This window comes from Macrotis lagotis, chromosome X (assembly GCF_037893015.1).
Source record: "Macrotis lagotis isolate mMagLag1 chromosome X, bilby.v1.9.chrom.fasta, whole genome shotgun sequence".
Lineage (NCBI taxonomy): Eukaryota > Metazoa > Chordata > Mammalia > Peramelemorphia > Peramelidae > Macrotis > Macrotis lagotis.
Window position 1 is genome coordinate 514547077 of NC_133666.1, and position 21481 is coordinate 514568557.

The following is a 21481-nucleotide window of genomic DNA, read 5'->3' on the forward strand; positions in this document are numbered from 1 at the left end:
TAAGTCAATTATTAAATTAGTCAGTTTAATCATTATTAAATTAAATTACTTTTTTCCTTATTCAAGAACCAGCCCCTATAGAACAGTCAGTCAATCTCTGAAGGAATGACTGATAGAAAAGATTGCTCTAATCCTTGGGGAATATGCTCCTCAATCTTGGGTAGGACTCCACCCAACTAGAACATCTTATTTCTGAATAGAATGTAAAAAGAATCTAATCAAGGTAATTTCTTGCCCTTAGGAAATAAGACCATGCCCTTATACTCCTTCATTGGAGTTTAAAATGACCCTGTTTATGGAGGAGAAAACAATTGGAATGGTCTGGGTGGAATTATATTCCTCTGTGTAAATTGTTGGAGGTTGCTGAGTAACCTGATCAAGCTACAGCTCTAAGCAGGAAGAGTTGAAGATATCACACCCACATCCTCATTAAGGTTGATTTTTTATTTATCAGGGTTGTCCCTTTTCCAAAAGTATATTGACTTTTTCCATGGTTTTGTCTTTGGATACTTAGAGAAATCATTGACCATAATTTGCTTATTAGCTATCTCAATTAATAAATTGATTATGATTACCCAGAAACCCTGTCTCTCAGGTTTTTCATTCATCATAGTTAACTTAAGCATCAAGGAATCAAAATATTATTAAGGGGTATTTTCATGAACATGATAGTCTGTATAGTGAAAATTTTTATTACCATGGTAAGATAGTAGGAATGAGTTTGTCAACTTAACATAACTGACATCATGTTGTTTTGTCTGAATTTTTTAATTGAGTTGTTCTGAGTATATTAGTTTTTCTATAAGTTACTTTATAAGATAAGAATTTGTGAATTCTGGTACAGTAAATTACATGCATGTGGTCTTAAGTGATAAACATATGTCAACTCTCTGATAGGAAAGACATTGAGAAAATATAAACAACTTTATCAGTATTTTGTGTGATAAACTACCAATCAGTGCTATCTTAGGGCAAGAGGACAAAAGAATGGGAAGGAGGAAAAAAAATTACAAAATAAACATTGAAAACCATTTTTACTTATAATCAGAAAAAATAATAAATAAAATAAACCACCAATTTGTTTATCAATTATGTGGTAAACAAAATAAGACCATCCATAGCTAAATTTTAAGAAATTCCCTTGAAACCTCAGTCATCAGCCCACTCCTATATTGTGAATAGGACAGGATTCCACATTTCTTGTACTTGGGGGGTCTAAAAGAGTTTACCTGAGAGCAGTGTGGACTTGCTACAGACCTTTTTCAGGGACAGCTAGCCTCCAGATGGCAGAGAAGTGCAGATGTCCTGATATGATACCAGGATTTCTAAGAAGCAGGATGGTGGTTTGTTCTTTAAACAGGGAGCTGAAGTTTGAATTATTTGTATGTATTGATTAATAAAATTGGATCACATGTGTTGAAAATGCTAGTCTAATTAGTGTTGCTAGTGCACTTGTTAGCATATGTAATCGTAAATTAATTATAAGCTTGCAGGGTGCATTACATCCTGCTGAAATGAAATGAACTCAGTAGGGAATTTTATGGGCTCTCAAAGACTAGCCTCAACCCAATAGCCAGTTTCTCTTTCCTTTTATTATTCTGACTTAACTTGTTCCTTATTGGCTGGTGCCCCTGGGCAACAAGAGTCTTTTGGTTCACTACCATAAGCAACTCCATGGTTGTCAAACTTTTGTTGACACATGGACCCATTAACATGCTCAAAGTGCACATTCTTCTAATAGATGTCTGTGTGTACACTAAAATAAATCCAATATCAATGTCATATTGAAATATATATGGGCATACTGAGCATTATTTAGAGGACAACTTATGGTCATGTAAAAGAGGCTAGATCTAAAGTGAGAAGATATGGGGTAAAATCCTTGTTCTGAAACTTAATAGATTTGTGAACAGGAGCAAGGCACCTTTTCTGGCCATCCTCATCTGTAAGATAAGAGAAGGGATCTGACAGGGTTTGTTGGGGATAAGGAGGTTAGATAGAGATGTAGGTGATCTCTGAGGGCTCTCCCTTTTAGTTTTAATGTTGTATGAGACTCCAACACTGTCATTCTTCACATCATTTTATATATTTAGTCATTTATGAAGTTAAATCAGATTCATACTGTAGTTTTAAAAATAATTTCCAGCAGACCCAAGATGGCAGTGCAAACACAGGAATTCCTGGAAACTTATTTCCCCCAAAACTCCAAAAGCCATCAAATTATGACTCTAGCCAGAATTTAGAGGGGCAGAACCCACAGAAAGACTGAGTGATACAATTTTCCAGTCCAAGACAACTTATAAGTTCCACAGGAAAGGTTTGTTTCATTTGGACAGGGGGTTGGAAAAAGCTGCTGCGAGTGCAGCCTGTTCAAGTAGCTAGATTCCTGGGGGCCCTGAGTCTATGGCAAAAGGGGGAAGTTTCCAGACTTCCTGGTCTCTGAATCACTGGGAAAAGCTTAAAGGTAGGTGAGAGAACTCTGCTGCACCAGAGTGAGTGTGGAGTGAGCGCTGGCCTCAGTGATGAGAACTTGCAGCGGGAATCAGAGAAGCAAGCCTGCACCTCCAGAGCACAGCCCACAGATGGTAAGGGGATCAGGGGAGACTGCAGAGGTCCCTCTGCTCTCCCTGGTGCAGGATTCAACTGTTTGCCCACACTGAGATCCAGGATACAGTTCGGGCTCCCATGCTCCTATAGACCAGGGACTGTCCTCCATGGCAGAGGGAGCACCTGAGATCATCTACATACTAAAGCACAGGCAAGAGAGCAGTCAAATCCTCTCATAAGACCTTGGAAAAATTAAAGTCCCGGAGGGGTGTCCCCAAATCCCCTCAAAGTCTTGGAAGTACAGTAAATCAGTCATAGGCTGAGGAAATGAGCAAACAAAAGAAAAAGAAGAATCTGACCATAGAAAATTACTTTGGTCTCATGGAAGATTCAGAAGATGACAAAATCAAAGCTTCTGTATACAAAACCTCCAAGAGAAATAGAAAATGGGCTTAGGCTATGGATAAGCTCAAAAGACTTTGAAAAGCAATTAAAGGAGATAGAAAACATTGGGAGGAGAAATGAGAGCAATACAGATAAATCATCAAAATAAAATCAGCAGCTTGGTGAAAGAAGCCCTCCCCCCCCAATACTGAAGAAAATAATATGTTAAAAACCAGTTTAGGCCAAATGGAAAAGGTAACACAAAAGGCAAATGAGGAGAAGAATGCCTTAAAAAGCAGAACTGGCCAACTGGAAAAGGAGATAAAAAAGCTCTCCAAAGAAAATAACTCCTCCAAATGGAGAATAGAACTAAAAGAAGCTGATGAATTTACAAGAAATAAGGAAGAAATAAAATTATTCCCCAAAACCTCTGAAAATTAGAAGAAAATGTGAAATATCTAATTGGAAAAATAACTGACCTCAAAAACAGATCCAGAAGAGATAATTTAAAAATTTTGGGGCTACATGAAAGTCACAACTAGGAAAAGAACCTAGACTTCATTATTCAAGAAATAATACAACAAAATTGGCCTGAGATCCTAGAAGCAGAGGGTAAAATAGAAATTGAAGGAATTCACTGATCACCTCCTGAAAGTGATCCCAAAAGAAAAACTTGGAATATTATAGCCAAATTCCAAAACTCCCCATTCAAAGAGAAAATACTAAATGCTGCCAGAAACAAGCAATTCAACTATCATGGCTCTATAGTCAGGATCACACAGGATCTAGTAGCATCTACATAAGGGTTGTAGGGCTTGGAATATGATATTCTAGAAGGCAAAAGATCTTAGTTTATAACCAAGAATCAACTACGCAGCAAAACTAATCATCATCATCATCATCTTTCAGGGGAAAAGATGGATTTTAAATGAAGCAGGGGTCTTCCAAACTTTACTATTGAAACAACAAGAGATGAACAGGAAATTTGATCTCCAAGTACAGGACTCAGGTGAGCCATAGAGGGGATGGACAAAGAAGACTATGAGCAACTTAATGATGTTGAACTGTCTATATTCCTGCATGGGAAGAAAATACTGATAACTTATATGAACTTTCTCATTTATAAGAGCAATTAGAAGGAGCATATACAGACAAGGCACAGGAAGAAGCTGAATATAATGATATAATATAGTAAAAAGATGGAGTCAGTGAGTGATAAAGGAAAGTACTTGGAGGAAGAGAAAAGAGGAAGGAGGAGATAAGATATTTCACATAAGAGTCAAGAAAAAGCTTTCTCAATGGAGTGGAATGGGAGAAGGTGAGGGGGGGAATGAATAAGCCTTCAGACTCATCAGAAATGGCTTAGAGAGGAAATAACATACACACTTCATAGGGTAAAGAAACCTATCTTACCCTAGAGAAAAATAAGAAGAAAGGGATGGGATAAGGAGGAATGGGGGAATAGGGGAGGGAAGTGGGGGTAGGTGATAGAAAAGAGGGAAGACTGTGGGAGAGGGTACTCAGACACAACACATTTTTGAACAGGGATAGGATGAAAGAAGAGAGAGAGTAGAGTAAATGAGAGTTGGAAGGAATAAAGTGGAGGGAATACAGCTAGTAATAGCAACTGTGGGGAAAAATATTGAAGCAACTTCTTTGGTGGACTTATGATAAAGAAGGCAGCTCATCCCAGAGACAGAGCCATTGGAATTTGAACTCAGACTGAAGTACATTTTTTCTCTCTCACTCTTGAGGTTTCTTATCTTTTGGGGGGAGGGAGGTGAGGTTTATGTTTACTCTCATAACAAGATTATTATAATATAAACCAAAAAATAATTTCAAAGCAAAAAACATAGGACCACTAGCCACTACAAAGCTCAAAGGTGTCTTCCTACAATTTATTTTATATCAGTGAATGAATCCAGATTCTTTCTTGGATCCTACATGTAATAAAAATGGCCTCCTCCAATTCTTCCCTGGTATCTCTATAATTTAACATTTCTCTGTGTAGCTATTAAAGTCTTTCATAATGTGGCCCTAATCTCTCCTCCTCCCTCATTGTATAATTTCCCTCTCCAACATCCTACAATTCAGCCAACCTACTCTAACACTCATCTCTCATCTTTCTGCCCTAACCCTAAATTTAGCACCAAGAGAAAATAAAAATGGCGTAAGTGAAAGGTATTTAAAAACAGCATAGTTAAGATACAAGCAGTTGAAAGGATCAGAAAATGTTTTATGTAGAAAGTGTTGCATGAGTTGACTTTTGAAGAAAGAGTGAGAATTTTTGAGACAGAGGTGATGAAGGAATTCGTTCTAATCATGCAAGTCAGCCAGCACAAAATCATGCAGATGGAAGATGGGATATTGTTTGTGTCAGGATTGTGCTGGAATCAGCCAAACCAGCTTAAGAGAGCTGATGGTTAAATTTTCAGGTGGGCATTTACACCTCAGAAATTAGTCAATGCTAGAACTCAAGACTAGATTTATGTTGACTATCTAGACTTAAGTGATGGAGAAAATGTTAATAGTACAGATTAAATTTACAAGAGTGAAAGCTCACCAGTTGCTAAACATTTACCAGCAAACCCTTGACTGGATTGTAATGTCTAGGAAAGTACTAGAAAAAAGTAGATTAAGGGCAGGGAATATAAGGCTTTTAAAAAACAGAATAATTTTATTTTATCAGAGACACAATAGGGAAATAATTGAGTTTGAGTAGAGGGATGACTTGGTGAGATCTATGATTAAGAAAAATCACTTTAGCAATAAGTAGTATTTTTCCTATTATGTTAACAACCAATTATTAAATTAGGATCCAGGTATTTTCCTCTTCTATTTCTTCATTGAGGCTCTATCCATTCTATCCACTATCCACTAGCTGTCCCTCACAATCTTATTTTTTTAAGGCTTTTGTAAGGCAAATGGGGTTAAGTGGCTTGCCCAAGGCCACACAGCTAGATAATTATTACAATCTTATTCTTTATTACAATCTTATTCTTAAGGAACAATACTGATTTTTGAAATTCCTCCATAGCTTGACTTCATTTTCATTTCCGTGATTGTAGTTGAATTGATTAATCAATTATATTGGTTATTCTAGTACTGCTTTTTTAAACTATGACCTTGATTTTTAAAAAGCTTCCAATTTTTAATTCCTTATGTTCAATGAAATAAATTTATTCCTTTTGTTAAACATTTTTGAATAATATCTTGTTTTTCCCAATTACATGTAAGAACAATTATTAATAATCATTTTTAAAAAATTGAGTTCCAAAATATCTCCTTCCCTTTCCTCCATTCTTCCTGAAACAGTAAACAATTTGATATAAGTTAAACATGTGCAATCATGCAAAATATTTCCATATTAGTCATGATGTGAAAGGAAACAGAGTAAAAGTAAAAGTAAAAAGTAAAAAGTAAAAGTAAAAAATAGTATTCTTTGATCTGCATTCAGAATTCTCATCAATGTTTTTTCTGGAAGTGAAAGGCATTTTTCATCACATGTCCCTTGGAACTGTCTTACTGAGAATAGCTAAATCATTCACAGTTGATCATTGTGCAATATTACTGTTACTGTGTACAATGTTCACTTGGTTTTGCTTACTTTGCTTTGTATCAACTGATCTGTCTTTCAGAAATCTTCCTGTTAATCATTTCTTAAAGCACAATAGTATTCCATTAGTTATGTACCATAACTTGTTCATTCATTCCATACTTGATGAATATTCCCGCAATTTCCAATTCTTTGCCACCATAAAAAGAACTGTTGTAACTTTTTATATGAATAGGTCCTTTTTCTCTTTTTTTGGTACTTTTCCTTTTTTTAAAAAAAATCTCTTTGTGATATAGCTCTAGTAGTGGTATTACTGGATCAAAAGGTATACAGTTTTATAATCCTTTGGGCATAGTAATAAACTAAATTTTAAAAGTTCAATTCTAGCTATTTGGGTTAGTTTACAGTATAATCAAATTATTTCATCTTTCTTTAAGAAGCAAGCATGAAAAAGATTCCTTTTACATGTGAAATGAAACCAAAGTTTATGGTTCTTGTTCCCAACATTTGTACCTTGTAGGAAGTCTACAGATGATCAAACAATTTCCTTGCAATAGTAATTTACAGTTCTCCCATGAGGACACTTAGTTTACCTGAAAGCATTTTTATTTTTCATGGTCCTCAATTTCAAGGTGAAGCATGACAGGCTTCAAGTCAATGATGTTAACAGTTAAATGATCTTATATTTTAGGTCACAGCTAACAAGATCACTGATATAGAGCAGGAAGAAAACTCATTTTACAGATAAGGAAACAAATTTTGGAAGGTTTACCCATATAGATCACTATAGTCATGAGAGATATAATTTTAACCCACATCATCTGCCTTGAATCAGTGTTCCTTCCCCCATTGTATCACTATTGCACAGGTTAAAGTAAAATTACCATATATAAAATGTATTCACATATATGTATGTACATATATATTTTTATATGTATGTATATATATATAATGGCTAATGTTACCAATGTTAGTAATTTTCAGTTATGTCTAACTCTTTATGACCCCTTTTGGGATTTTTCTTTGCAAAGATACTGGAGTGATTTGCCATTTCCTTCTCCAGTTCATTTTACAGAAGAAGAAACTGAGTAAACATTGTTAATTGACTTTGCTAGGTCAGCTTGTAAGAGTTTGAGGCTTCTATATATATTCCTGACTTCAGACCTTCCATTCTATTCACTGTCACTTAAGCAGCCATTATTATGTTTGTATTTCCCTAATTAAAAACAAGAAGCCTCAATATGACTTATAATTATTCCTGTTTCTCATTTTAGTCATTTTTAAAGTTTAGTAGCCATTTAAAAAATAAGTAAAGAAATTCAGAATTTTCATGTTCCTAGCTCATAGTGTGAAAAATTTGTTTCAACCATTATGACCAATCATTTTGCATATGTCTTTACCAGACTTCATTTTGAAATAACTTATTGTTCCCCAATACTGAAACAAAACAACATCAGATCTTTTGAATAGCACAACTGTGTTATATACTTGCAGGGGAGTTAGCAAAAGTTATTATTATGCAACAGTGATTGTACTCATTCTACAAACTGTACAAGATGTATCCCATTGTTGCTGACATGAGACTTTGACAGTGTTCTAAGGAGTTATTGATGAAACAAATAAAAAAGCCTATATCCAAGTTATACATGAGCTGTGGGCAGAAGCAGCTACATGATACAGAGAATACAGTGTTATACTTAGAGTCATGAATACCTGAATTCAAATCCTACCTCAGACCCTTACACTCTGTATGAACATATCAAGCCACTTAACCTCTGTGAGCCTCAGTTGCATCATTTGTAAAAGAGGATAATAAACACCTATCTCATAATAGGACTATTATGTGAAATAGCATATGGAAAGTACTTTGAAAATCATAAAGGTCCAAATAAATGCTAGCTGTTATTTGTAGAGATGTCTCAGAATAATGTGTTGGTAACTGTTTGGATTTAAAGGTTATAATAAAAAGAACAACTAAAAGTTACACAGCCCTTTACTATTTGCAAAATCTCTTAAAGGCATTGCCTTTAGCCACACATACCTTAAAAATGTCTCCTCCTTTATTCCAATCTTTGATGAAGATATTAACAGTGAGGACGACTCTTCTACTTGTGTTCTTTATCCCATCTCCAGTGACTTGTACTTCATCCCTATTGTCTAGTTTTGGTTTAATATAATAATACCATCCCTGGATGATCTCACTTAATTCTAGTGACATCTCTCTGTTGGTTTTCACATTTATTTTGTCTTTACTTTCCTTGCACAAAACTAATCACATGTCTCTATTAGACTGTGAGTTCCTTGAGACTGTATGCTGTCTTTTAGTTTTCATTGTATTCCCAGTTCTTGGCATATGATAAATGCTAAACAAACAAACAAAAAAGTTGTAGCCTGATGCTCACTAATTTTTAGTCTCCAAATCATCTGTGTACACTGCCCATGAAGAAAATAAAATGAAATATTGGTTAATTTTACATTACTTCCACTGTCTTCTTCCCTTTCACAGTTAAGTTTCTAGAAAAAAATCTGTCTTCATATGTTTCCTTTGATTCCGTAGCTACTATTTCCCAACAATCTTTTAATGGACAAATCTAAAGGCCTTGTCTCAATCTTCAGCCCTTTTATCTGCCTGTTGCATTTGACCCTGTTGATTATCTTCTAGATACTCTTTCCTTTCTCATTTTCCTGGGCCCTGATTCTCCCTATTTCTCTAGCTGATACTCAGTATCCCATCTTGCCTCACTTTGTTTGGGTATACATGAAGTAATGAATTAAACCCTTTCCCTTTCTCTCCTCTTTCTCTCTTCATTCTATCCTATTGTGCTCTCTTTCATCAGTTCTCATGGGATTCAATTATCATCTCTATGTTGATGATTCCCAGACACAGAGGTGGGTACACACAAACACACACATATTTATTTATTTATATACACATATTTATTTATATATACATATGCAAATGATGCCTATATGCATAAATTATGTGTATGCATATGCATATACATACCCATATGCACACAAACATATATCCTGAGTATCTCACCTGAGCTTCAGTCCAACATCATGAACTTTTCCATTAAATATTTCTAAATAGGCATCTCAGACTAATTAAGTCCAAAACAAAACTCCTCAACTTTCAGACAACACCCTTGTCTTTCTTCACGTCCCTCTTTCTGGTCAACTAAGTTGGGAACCTTATAATAATCCTCAGATTCCCTCTTCTTTATCCTCATATCCAGTCAAATACCAAGTTTTGTTTATTCTATTCCACAGCATCAAACCTTCATCACCTCTCACCTTGCTTACTACAATAGCTTTCTGTTATCTGTATCTTCAGTCTCTCCCCTAACTCCCTCTTGCTACAAAATGATGCTTCTAAAGCACAGACCTGGGCAAATTACTTTCCTGTTTAAGATCTTTCAATTGTCTATTATAAAACAGACACTTCTCTCTTTAGCATAAAGACCTGCACAGTCTGTCTCCAGTTTATCTTTCCAGATTTATTGCACATTAGACTATTTCAGTAAGATGAAGTATGATATGGGAAATAATTTTCAAAGTGTGGTCCACAGATCCCTGAGAGTTCCCAAGATCTTTCCAGGGAGTCCACAACATCAAAATATTAAGAAGTTATTTGTCTATTACAATACTCATCCCTTGTAGGGGTGAGGCCAGATTTTCTTCATATATTTCAATCAAAACAATATAACACAACAGATTGAATGCAGATACAAATATGAGAATCCAGCTGTCTTCTATTAAGCTAGACATTATAGAGACTTTTTAACAAAAAAAATATGTATAGCAATGCTACTCTTTTACTAATTGTTTTTTTGTTTTAGAAAATGTCATTTTTCATTGAAATATTTTATTTATATTAACATATAATGGGATATTATTTTAAGTGAATTAAAAATATTTTAAATGATCAATTTTAATTTCTTGTAGAATAAATATTCATGATTACAACCTAATAAACAAAAGCTCTTTGTTGTTCTCAATAATTTTTAAGAACATAAAGGGGTCTTGAAACCAAAATATTTGAGAATTATCCATCCTACTTCATGTACTCTACATTTTAATAAAAATTGTTGAATTTAATGTTCTTTTACCCACAACATTCCATCTCCCTTCTCTGTTTTAGCCTGGGTTACCTCCCATACTTAGAATGTACTTCCTCCCCTTCTCTTTAAACATTTTTTTCCTTGATATGTTTTGTTTTCATATGAATAACACTGAAAGATCACCCTTTGTGAGAAATCTCTTATAATTAACAATCCATTGACCTGGGGGAAGCTAGGTGACACAGTAAATAGAGTATTAGTCCTAGAATCAGAAGGAGCAGAATTCAAATTTATCCTTAGACACTTGACACCTACTAACTGTGTAACCCTGGACAAGTCACTTAACCCCAATTTCCTCAACAAAAGCAAATAGTAATCTAATGACTTCATCTAAAGGGCATGCAATATTTCACACCCTTAGTCCCATATATCTCTATTAAAAAAACTAAAACTAAGAAGTTTATTTTCTTTCCCTTCCACCTCCTGCTTGAAATAAATTTCTTGTAACAAAATCCTTCAAAGACTATATATAAAAATATGTGTCTCATTTCTGCAACTTAAATAATTCAAATCTCCAACTCATAAAATCATTAGCTTTCTTTAAGAATTAATTCAAGGGGCAGCTAGGTGGCATAGTGGATAAAGCACCAGCCTTGGAGTCAGGAGTACCTGGGTTCAAATCTGGTCTCAGACACTTAATAATTACCTAGCTGTGTGGCCTTGGGCAAGCCACTTAACCCCATTTGCCTTGCAAAAAACCTAAAAACAAACAAACAAAAAAAAGAATTAATTCAAATGCCTCCTCTTATTCAAAGCATATCCTGAACTGAGTTTTCCCTTCAGAAATTTTCATGTGTTTTGAATTTATCTGTGATGTTCTCCCTCAAAAAAAAATATTTCTTAAAGGCAAGGTTTGCATTGTTTTTCATCTTTTTATTTCTGTGCCTAGTTCAGTGACTGACTGATTTAGGTGTTAAATAAGTGATTATTCAATGAATGAATGAATTTTTAAGAACATGATCCTTGATCCTCACAACTTGATCCTCACTTAATCCTCACAACTGGAGATAACTGTATTTTATGTATTACTGTCCCCATGAAGAAACTGAAGCCTGAAGAAGTCAATCTTCTTGTTCATGGTTCCAAAGCTAGAAAGCATCAGAGGTAGAAATCAAAACCAAATCTCCCTGAACATTCCAGGACTTTTGCTAGTGTATTATCTTTCAGCACCTGCAAAACACCTTCAGAAATTATCTCACCCACTTGAGAACTACTTAGCATTGGAAAAGACTTATGTGGTGGAACACATTGAGCAAGGAAGTGCTTCACTCAACTTTACTGAACACAGGAAGTAGGGCAAAACAATTCCTCCTCTGGTTGCCTCCCTCCTCTTCCTTTGTACTGCATGGATATGAAAATAGTAATCTTGACATCAATAATCTCTGTAACCCTGAATACTAACAGTGGAACCAAGCAATACATATCATTGCCACTGGATCAATTGCTGCAGTAAAGTCTATAGAAGGAAAGTAAAGGGTAGAGCAAGGACTTAATTTTTTAAGAATGAGAGAAATAGACTTCCGGCCAAGATGGCGGAGAGAAGACAGGCACAGTTCTAAAGTCTCCTGATCTCTTCCCCATCTATCACATGAAACAGACCTCTTAAAAGAAATCTGACCCACAAAACCCAGAAAGAAAAGCCAGGAGAAAGAACATCTACTTCAGGATTTGTCTCCAGCAATTCGGGTGGGTGAGTCTGGTCTCAGAGGGAGGATCAGCCCTGGACCAGACAGATCAACATCTGAATTGGAACGAGGAATCAGAGGGCCCGAGAGCCTGACATGGTGGAGCAGCAGTGGGGCTGGATGCCAGGGGCTTGGGTCGGCGGGAGAGCAGAGGTGCTGATGTTGGTGCTGTCCCCCTGGAGCTTGGGGATGGGGCTAGGGGGAGAGTGTTGGTGGAGGAGAGCTGTGGACACCATCCCTGGGCTACTCTGTTCTGAGGAACTCTGAGTCCACGCCTCCATTGCAGCTGAGGCCTCTTCCCAAACAAACAAATGCAAACTACTTCTGCCTCAGGCCCAGGTGTGTGAGCAGAAGAACCAGCCCAGCTGAGGAATGACCTTAGGTCAGGGTAATGCCCACCATTGATTGAAGGCAAAAGAATTCAATAGCTCCAACCCCTCCCTTCAAGCAAAGGGAGAAGGCCTCAACCAAGGTCACAGACACTCCAGAGAAAGCAACCAACACCTCCTACTGGCCAGCCAGAGAAACTGCACTCAGTGAGTAAAGCCTTTAGCGATCCCAAGCCCCAGTGAACCAGCCCCCCCCCCCCCAACTCAAGGTCTTAGCAAAATGAAGGAGGGTCAGCAGAAAGGTGGATCCATAGAAAAATTCCTGGAAGGGAAAGACCCTAACTCAGAGAGACCTGGAACCTCTGAGGAGAATACAATCTGGTCTCCAGCACAGAAAGTCTTCCTTGAAGAAATAAGGTAGGAGTTTAAAAATTTGGGAGAGACAATTAATACCTTGCAACAAGAAAACAAAACTTTAGAAAGTACAATTGAACAAATACAAAAGGAGAATAAATTTCTCAGATCATCATTTGGACAATTACAAAATGAGAATAATTCTCTCAGATCCTCAAATGAGCAAATGCAAAAAGAAATTAATTCTCTCAAAAACCTCAATTGGTCAAATGGAAAGCTCTTTCAAAAGTAGAATTGACCAATTGGAAATGGAGTTGCAAAAGGATAATGAAGAAAACTCCTCCTCCAAAAAAAGAAAGGAGTCTACAGAAACTAATGACTCCATGAGACAATAAGAGTCAGTTCAACAAAATTAAAAAATGGAAAATAGAAAAAATAGCAGCAAATGTAAAATACCTCATCAACAAAACCACTGACCTCGAGAATAGATAAAGGAGGGCAACCTGAGAATTATAGGACTTCCTGAAAACACTGAAGAGAACAAAAAGCCTGGACTTAATATTACAGGATCTAGTGATGGAAAACTGCTCTGATATCATGGAATCGGAGGGCAAAGTAGTTATTGAAAGAGTACATCGATCCCCAACAGAAAAAGATTCTAAAATGAAAACACCAAGGAATGTTGTGGCCAAACTCTAGAACTATCAGATAAAAGAGAAAATCCTGCAAGCAGTCAGAAAGAAACAATTTAAATATCAAGGAGTCACAGTAAGGATCAGGCAGAACCTGGCTGCATCAACATTAAGGGATCGAAGGGCCTGGAACGAGATATTTTGAAGAGCAAGGGAGCTTGGAATGCAGCCAAGAATCCACTTTCCTGCAATGTTGAGCTTCTCTTCCAGGGAAAAAGATGGACATTTAATGAAATGGAAGAATTCCAAAAATTTCTGATGAAAAGACCAGAGCTAAACAGAAAATTTGGACATCAAACAGGAGGTTCAAGAGACACATGAAAAGGTTAAAAGGGGGGGGGGGCAGTAAAAGGAAAAAAATGCAATCTAGTAAGTTAAAACTGGCTATATCCCAGCATGGGGGGGGGGGGGGAGATTCTCATAAATCTTGAGAATTGTAACTCTAAAAGAGAGAATACACCTAGCCAGAAATGATGGACCTATCCATGAGACTGCTATCTAATGGAATATAACTGACTTTAACGCCACTTGGGAGAAAGACTCTAATAACTCTCAGGAATTTTGACTCCATTTGATAGAATATACTGAACTAGAAGGGACAGACACTCAGAATTTTCTATGACTTAGATAGAATGATTAAAAAAAACACTACTTCCTTAAAAAGGGGGACAGGAAAGAGACTGGAGGAGGGAGGAGATTGAATGGGGTAAATCTCATTACACTAAGAGGTACAAAAAACCTATGGTAATAGAGGGGAAGAAGGGAGCAGAGGAGAAACACCTGAATCTTCTTCTCATCAGACTTGGCTTAAAGTCAACCTACACATACTCAGTTAACTTATAAAACATCTAGCCTTTCAAGTATTAAAAGGGGAAAAGGGGATGGGGGGATGGAGAAAGGGAAGGAGAGTGGGGGAAATAAGGGAAAATAACAAAAGGAAGGGAAGGGAAAAGGAAAAAAGGAAAAGGGAAAGAAAGGGGAGGGTGTGATATAGGAGGGCAAACACACTGAAGGGGGTGGTATTCAGAAACAAAATACTGGGGAATATGGATAAGGGGGGGAAGAGGTAAAATACAAACAGAGGGAAGATAGCACAGAGGGCAATAAAAATTAGTAATCATAACCTTGAATGTGAATGGGATGAACTCTCCCTTAAAACGTAAGCGAATAGCAGAGTGGATTAAAAACCAGAATCCTACAATATGCTGCTTACAAGAAACTCATTTGAAGCAGAGAGATACATATAGAGTAAAGGTAAAAGGTTGGAGCAAAATATATTTTGCTTCAGCTGAAGTAAAAAAAGCAGGAGTAGCAATCCTTATCTCAGACAAAGCAGCAGCAAAAAAATAGCAGTAAAGGGGATAAGGAAGGAACCTTTGTCCTCCTAAAAGATACCATAGACAATAAAGTCATTTCAATATTGAATATATATGCACCCAGTGGGACAGCACCCAAATTCTTAGAGGAGAAGCTGAAAGATCTACAGGAACACATAGACAGCAAAACTCTACTAGTGGGAGACCTCAACCTCCAGCTCTCAGATCTAGATAAATCGAATCATAAAATAAAAAAGAAAGAAGTTAAGGAGGTGAATAGATTGTTAGAAAAATTAGATATGGTAGACTTGTGGAGGAAAATGAATGGGGATAGAAAGGAATACACCTTTTTCTCTGCAGTACATGGAGCTTATACAAAAATTGACCATGTACTAGGACATAAAAACCTATTGATCAACTGCAGAAAGTCAGAAATAGTGAATACATCTTTCTCAGATCACAATGCAATAGAAGTCATATGCAATACTGGGCCAAGGAGATATAGACCCAGAACAAATTGGAAACTGAATAACCTCATTTTAAAAAATGAGTGGACCAAAAAACAAATTATAGAAAGAATTAACCATTCTATCCTAGATAATGATAATAATGAAAAAATATACCAAAACCTATGGGATTCATTCAAAGTGACTCTCAGGGGATATATTATAGCTCTAAATGCTTACATGAATGAATTGGAGAAAGAGGAAATCAATGAACTAAACATGCAACTAAAAAAATTAGAGAAAGAACAAATCAAAAATTCCCAATTAAATACCAAATTAGAAATTCTAAAAATTAAAGGAGAAATTAATACAAAGAAAAGCAAAAAAACTATTGAATTAATAAATAAAACCAAAAGTTGGTATTATGAAAAAAACAATAAAATTGGTAAACCTCTGGTCAATTTGATTTAAAAAAAGAAAGAAGAACACCAAACTGCTAGCATCATAAATGTAAAAGGTGAACTCACCACCAATGAGGAGGAAATTAAAGTAATAATTTGAAATCATTTTGGCCAACTCTATGCCAATAAATTTGATAATCTAAGTGAAATGGATGAATATTTACAAAAATATAAGTTGCCCAGGTTAAATGAAGAAGAGATTAAATACCTAAACAGCCCTATCTCAGAAAAAGAAATTCAACAAGCCATTATTGAACTCCCTAAAAAAAATCTCTAGGGCCTTATGGATTCACAAGTGAATTCTACCAAACATTTAAGCAACAATTGGTTCCAATCCTATATAAACTCTTTGGAAAAATAGGGAAAGACGGAACTCTGCCTAAATCTTTCTATGAAACCAATATGGTACTGTTACCTAAACCAAGAAGAGTTAAAACAGAGAAAGCAAATTATAGACCTATTTCCCTGATGAATATAGATGCAAAAATCCTAAATAAAATCTTAGCAAAATGATTACAACAAGTCATCACTAGGATAATACATTATGATCAAGTAGGATTTATTCCAGGAATGCAGGGTTGGTTCAATATTAGGAAAACTATTAGTATGCTCAATTATATCAACAACAAACCTATCAGAAATCATATGAGCATATCAATAGATGCTGAAAAAGCTTTTGACAAAATACAGCATCCATTCCTATTAAAAACACTAGAGAGTGTAGGAATACACGGACTGTTCCTTAAAATAATTAGCAGTATCTATTTGAAACCATCAACAAGCATTATATTCAATGGGGAGAGGCTAGAGGCATTCCCAATAAGATCAGGGGTGAAACAAGGGTGCCCATTATCACCACTACTATTCAATATTGTATTAGAAATGTTAGCATCAGCAATTAGAGAAGAAAAAGAAATTGAAGGAATTAAAATTGGAAAGGAGGAGACAAAACTCTCACTCTGCAGATGACATGATGATTTACCTAGAGAATCCCAAGAAATCATCCAAAAAACTATTGGAAACAATTAGCAATTTTAGCAAAGTTGCAGGTTATAAAATAAACCCTCATAAAGCCTCAACTTTTCTATATATGTCTAGCAAGAAACAGCAGGAAGAGCTAGAAAGAGAAATCCCATTCAAAGTAACCTCAGACAATATAAAATACTTGGGAGTCTATTTGCCAAGACAGACTCAGAATCTTTTTCAAAACAATTATAAAACACTTCCTCACACAAATTAAATCAGATTTAAATAACTGGGCAAATATCAACTGCTCAGGGATAGGTAGAGCTAATATAATAAAAATGACAATTCTACCAAAACTAAACTGTTTAGTGCCCTACCAATCAAAATTCCAAAAAAATTTACTTTAATGAGTTAGAAAAAATTGTAAGTAAATTCATATGGAGAAATAAAAAGTCAAGAATTGCCAGGAGCTTAATGAAAAAAAGTGCAAAAGAAGGTGGTTTAGCCCTACCTGATCTAAAATTATATTATAAAGCATCAGTCATCAAAACTGTTTGGTATTGGCTAAGAAATAGAGTGGTAGACCAGTGGAATAGACTAGGTGTAAAAGCAGGAGATGATTATGGTAATCTGCTGTTTGATAAAAACCAAAGAATCTGGCCATTGGGATAAAAACTCCCTCTTTGATAAAAATTACTGGGATAATTGGAAGTTAGTATGGAAGAAACTTAGATTAGAGCAATACCTCATGCCCTTTACCAAGATAAGATCCAAATGCTTACAGGACTTAGACATAAAAAAAAATACTATAAGCAAATTAGAAGATCAAGGACTAGTTTACCTGTCAGATCTATGGAAAGGGGAGCAGTTTATGACTAAGGAAGAGTTGGAGAACATCACCAAAAACCAATTAGATAATTTCAATTACATCAAATTAAAAAGCTTTTGCACAGCTTTTGCACCAATATAACCAAGATCAAAAGAAATGTAGTAAATTGGGAAACAATCTTTACCACTAATGATTCTGACAAAGGACTCATTTCTAAAATATACAGAGAACTGAGTCATATTTTTAAAACAAAAAACCATTCCCCAATTTATAAATGGTCAAAGGATATGCAAAGGCAATTTACAGATGAGGAGATCAAAACAATATGTAGCCATATGGAAAAATGCTCTAAATATTAGAGAAATGCAAATTAAAGCTTCTCTAAGGTACCACCTCATACCTCTCAGATTGGCCAATATGACCAAGAAGGATAATGATCATTGTTGGAAGGGTTGTGGGAAATCTGGGACACTACTACATTGTTGGTGGAAGTGTGAACTCATCCAACCCTTCTGGAGAGCTATTTGGAACTATGCCCAAAGGGCAACAAAAATGTGCATACCCTTTGACCCAGCAATACCACTACTGGGTCTATACCCTGAAGAGATGATGAAAAAGGGTAAAAACATTACTTGTACAAAAATATTTATAGCAGCCCTGCTTGTGGTGGCAAAGAATTTTGAAATCAAGTAGATGTCCTTCAATTGGGGGATGGCTTAGGAAACTGTGGTATATGTATGTCATGGAACACTACTGTTCTATTAGAAACCAGGAGGGATGGGAATTCAGGGAAGCCTGGAGGGATTTGCATGAACTGATGCTGAGTGAGATGAGCAGAAGCAGAAAAACACTGTACACCCTAACAGCAACATGGGAGTGATGTTCAACCTTGAAGGACTTGCTCATTCCATCAGTGCAACAATCAGGGACACTTTGGGGCTGTCTGCAATGGAGAATACCATCTATATCCAGATAAAGAACCATGGAGTTTAAACAAAGTGCAAGGACTATTCCCTTTAATTTAGTAAAAAACAGATATCTTATTGTCTGATCTTGTTACCTCTTAGACTTCTCTTCTTTAAGGATATGATTTCTCTCTCATCACACCCAATTTGGATCAAGGTACAACATAGAAACAAAGTAAAGACTAACAGAGTGCTTTCTGTCGGGGTGGGGGAGGGAAGCAAGATTGGGGGGGGGGGGAGATTGTAAAACTCAAATAGTATCTTTAATAAAAATAAATTTAAACAAAAAATGAAAATAAAAATAAAAACAATGAAAAGCAAAAAATAAAAAGAATTAGTAAAACAGCACATAGATAGCTTAAAATGTCTAAAGTGGACCAGACTTCATCCAAGTTCATTAAACTAACCTGATAGTTACTCATCAAATCAAAGCATTTCTACTTAATTTCATTTAAGTAGTCTCACTTTACCCAGAAATGACAATATTTGATTTACCCCACAAAACTCTTTTCTCTGCAATTCTTGACAACAATTTATGCCCCAAAGTGCAAAAAAAATTCCAAAGTCCAGGCAAGTTAGTGTATTTATCTTTGTTGCTTGGTTGTGTTTTCTTTATTTAACAGGTACATTAAAATATCAAAAATAAGGCTTATATGTAATTAAAGATAAAATAAAATAACATTTAAAAAATAAATTAAAAATAGGGGAATGTAGATTAGGCCCCTAAGAGGATCACTGGTACATCAGAATACATCATCAGCAGTATTATAGTGCACATCAGACTCTACAACCCCAAAGACTTCATAACTTTGATTCATTTCATTTGATGCCATATTGTCCTTCCCAACACTCTTTTTTCTTTTCACTTGCCTTCCTGTTTCTATGGCAGAGTGCTGAAACACAGCAGAGTCTGTAGCATTAAATTCTTTAATGGGAGCATCATTCTTGTTCAGCTCTGCTGTGCTTGAAGGGATAATTGGTGGCAAAGGTCTGTCACTTCTCAGCCTTTTTTTCATTTCTTCACCTTTAACCTGCAGAATAGTTTTGAAGATAGGATAAATAAGTGAATAGCTCCTTCTAGAGTTTCAGCATATTGCCCTACCCATTCTGGCCCCTAATTAACATTACATTTTGAAGTGTCATAAAAAATATTTCATTTGCTTTCTAGCATTATATTTTAGAAAGGATGTTGACAAGCTAAAGAAATAAAGCAAAAAAGATGAACTGGTCATATAGTAAGAACAAAGGAATATCATTGGACAGTCTATGGGCTCCATTGAAATATTCACAATATAAAGACAAAATGAGGAAAGCCTCTAGCATTTTTAGCAGACTGCCTATTTCAAATTAATTGGAAGACCACAGACAAGAGTCATCAAAAAACGGACAACCATGGATGGATCACAGTTGATATCATTGGACACCTACATGAGATCACAGATCCATTTGAGTTTACGAGATAACAAAATAGAGAATTTCCAGAAGAGTATGATCAAGTAGGTTGGTGTTCAGCCTAGAGACTATTACATACATAAAATCCTTTGAAAGTTCTAAAATTAAACTGCAAAAAAGATAATATATGGGGCATATGAAGTTTGCCTTTGACCGAAAGGTTGCCATGTGGAAGGTGAATGAAACTTTTTCTGCTTGACCCCAACAGCAAACTAGACAGAAAATTTCAACTACTTAATAAGAAGACTTTCTAACAATAAATTGCAAAACAGTGGAATGGACTGGCTTAGAAAGTAGTGAGTCATTTTTCATTTAAAAAAAAATCCTGGGGCAGCTAGGTGGTGGCGGCGGCTAGGTGGTGCAGTGGATAAAGCACCAGCCCTGGAGTCAGGCGTACCTGGGTTCAAATCCGGCCTCAGACACTTAATAATTCCCTAGCTGTGTGGCCTTGGGCAAGCCACTTAACCCCATTTGCCTTGCAAAAACCTAAAAAAAATCCCAAATTGCATGGGATGCAGTGGTATGTGTTCGGTCAGATGGAAGTTAAACTAAATTACCTCTGAGGTCTCACACAATTGTGAGATTTTTGTGAGATAATTCCAGAACAAAATCTGTTTGGTTGCTAGTTTTGCTTTAGACCTTTAAAAACTTTTTTTTTTCTCTAGTAGAAATGGTGGTGGGAGTGAAAGAAAGTGGAGGTACTCCTTGAATGCAGTAGATTAGGGCTTTCCACATTTTATGGTTCAATGACTGAGTATACCACTCATTTTTTTTAACTTCAGTTTCCTTTACATAAAATGAGTGAAAGGGACTAAATCATCTTCCTCAAATAAATTTCTAGGGTTTTGAGAAGGGAGTGATGGCTCTTCTTAAAGAAGCATGCTTCTAAAACCATGATCCTGAGAGAGGCATCAAAGATCAGCTAATTCATTACTCAATGTAACTTGGAGATTATGAGTCTTTGGTATTGAAAACATTATTTTTATATTTTTATATTTTCACAGATCATTTTCATGTCCATGCAATTCTGGGTATCCGTTTGGTCTTTGATAAAGCTCCACTTGCAGTTCAGTTTATTTGTAGGGACATTTTAAGGTCTATATTTATACTAGGGGAAATTTTTCCTCTGTCAGTTTATGAAAGATAAGTTTATCATTGCAATTATCATCATCATCATCATCATCATCACTGTCATTGCTATCTTTATTATTCCAGGCTCAATCCTTGTCTGAACATTCATCCTAATCCATTTTCATTCTTTTCCTTCTTTGCCTCCTCTTTTTTCTTCTCCTCCTTTTCCTCTAATAGCTAACACTCCTTTCATTTAGTTCCCTAAGGACTTGAAAATTTAAGTCCAAGATAAATAGACCATATT

At 35.8% G+C, this 21481-nt stretch overlaps 1 protein-coding gene across 1 annotated transcript in view; it reads right to left on the reverse strand.

Annotated features, from left to right (window-relative positions):
- Positions 1 to 19130: 19130 nt before the first annotated feature.
- STMND1 (stathmin domain containing 1) overlaps positions 19131 to 21481 on the reverse strand; it is a 33513-nt gene continuing 31162 nt past the window's right edge. Inside the window, exon 5 of the mRNA XM_074207240.1 lies at positions 19131 to 19685. Within this exon, the coding sequence (XP_074063341.1) occupies positions 19398 to 19685 (288 nt within the window). The 3' untranslated portion in view covers positions 19131 to 19397. The remainder of the gene's footprint in view (positions 19686 to 21481) is intronic.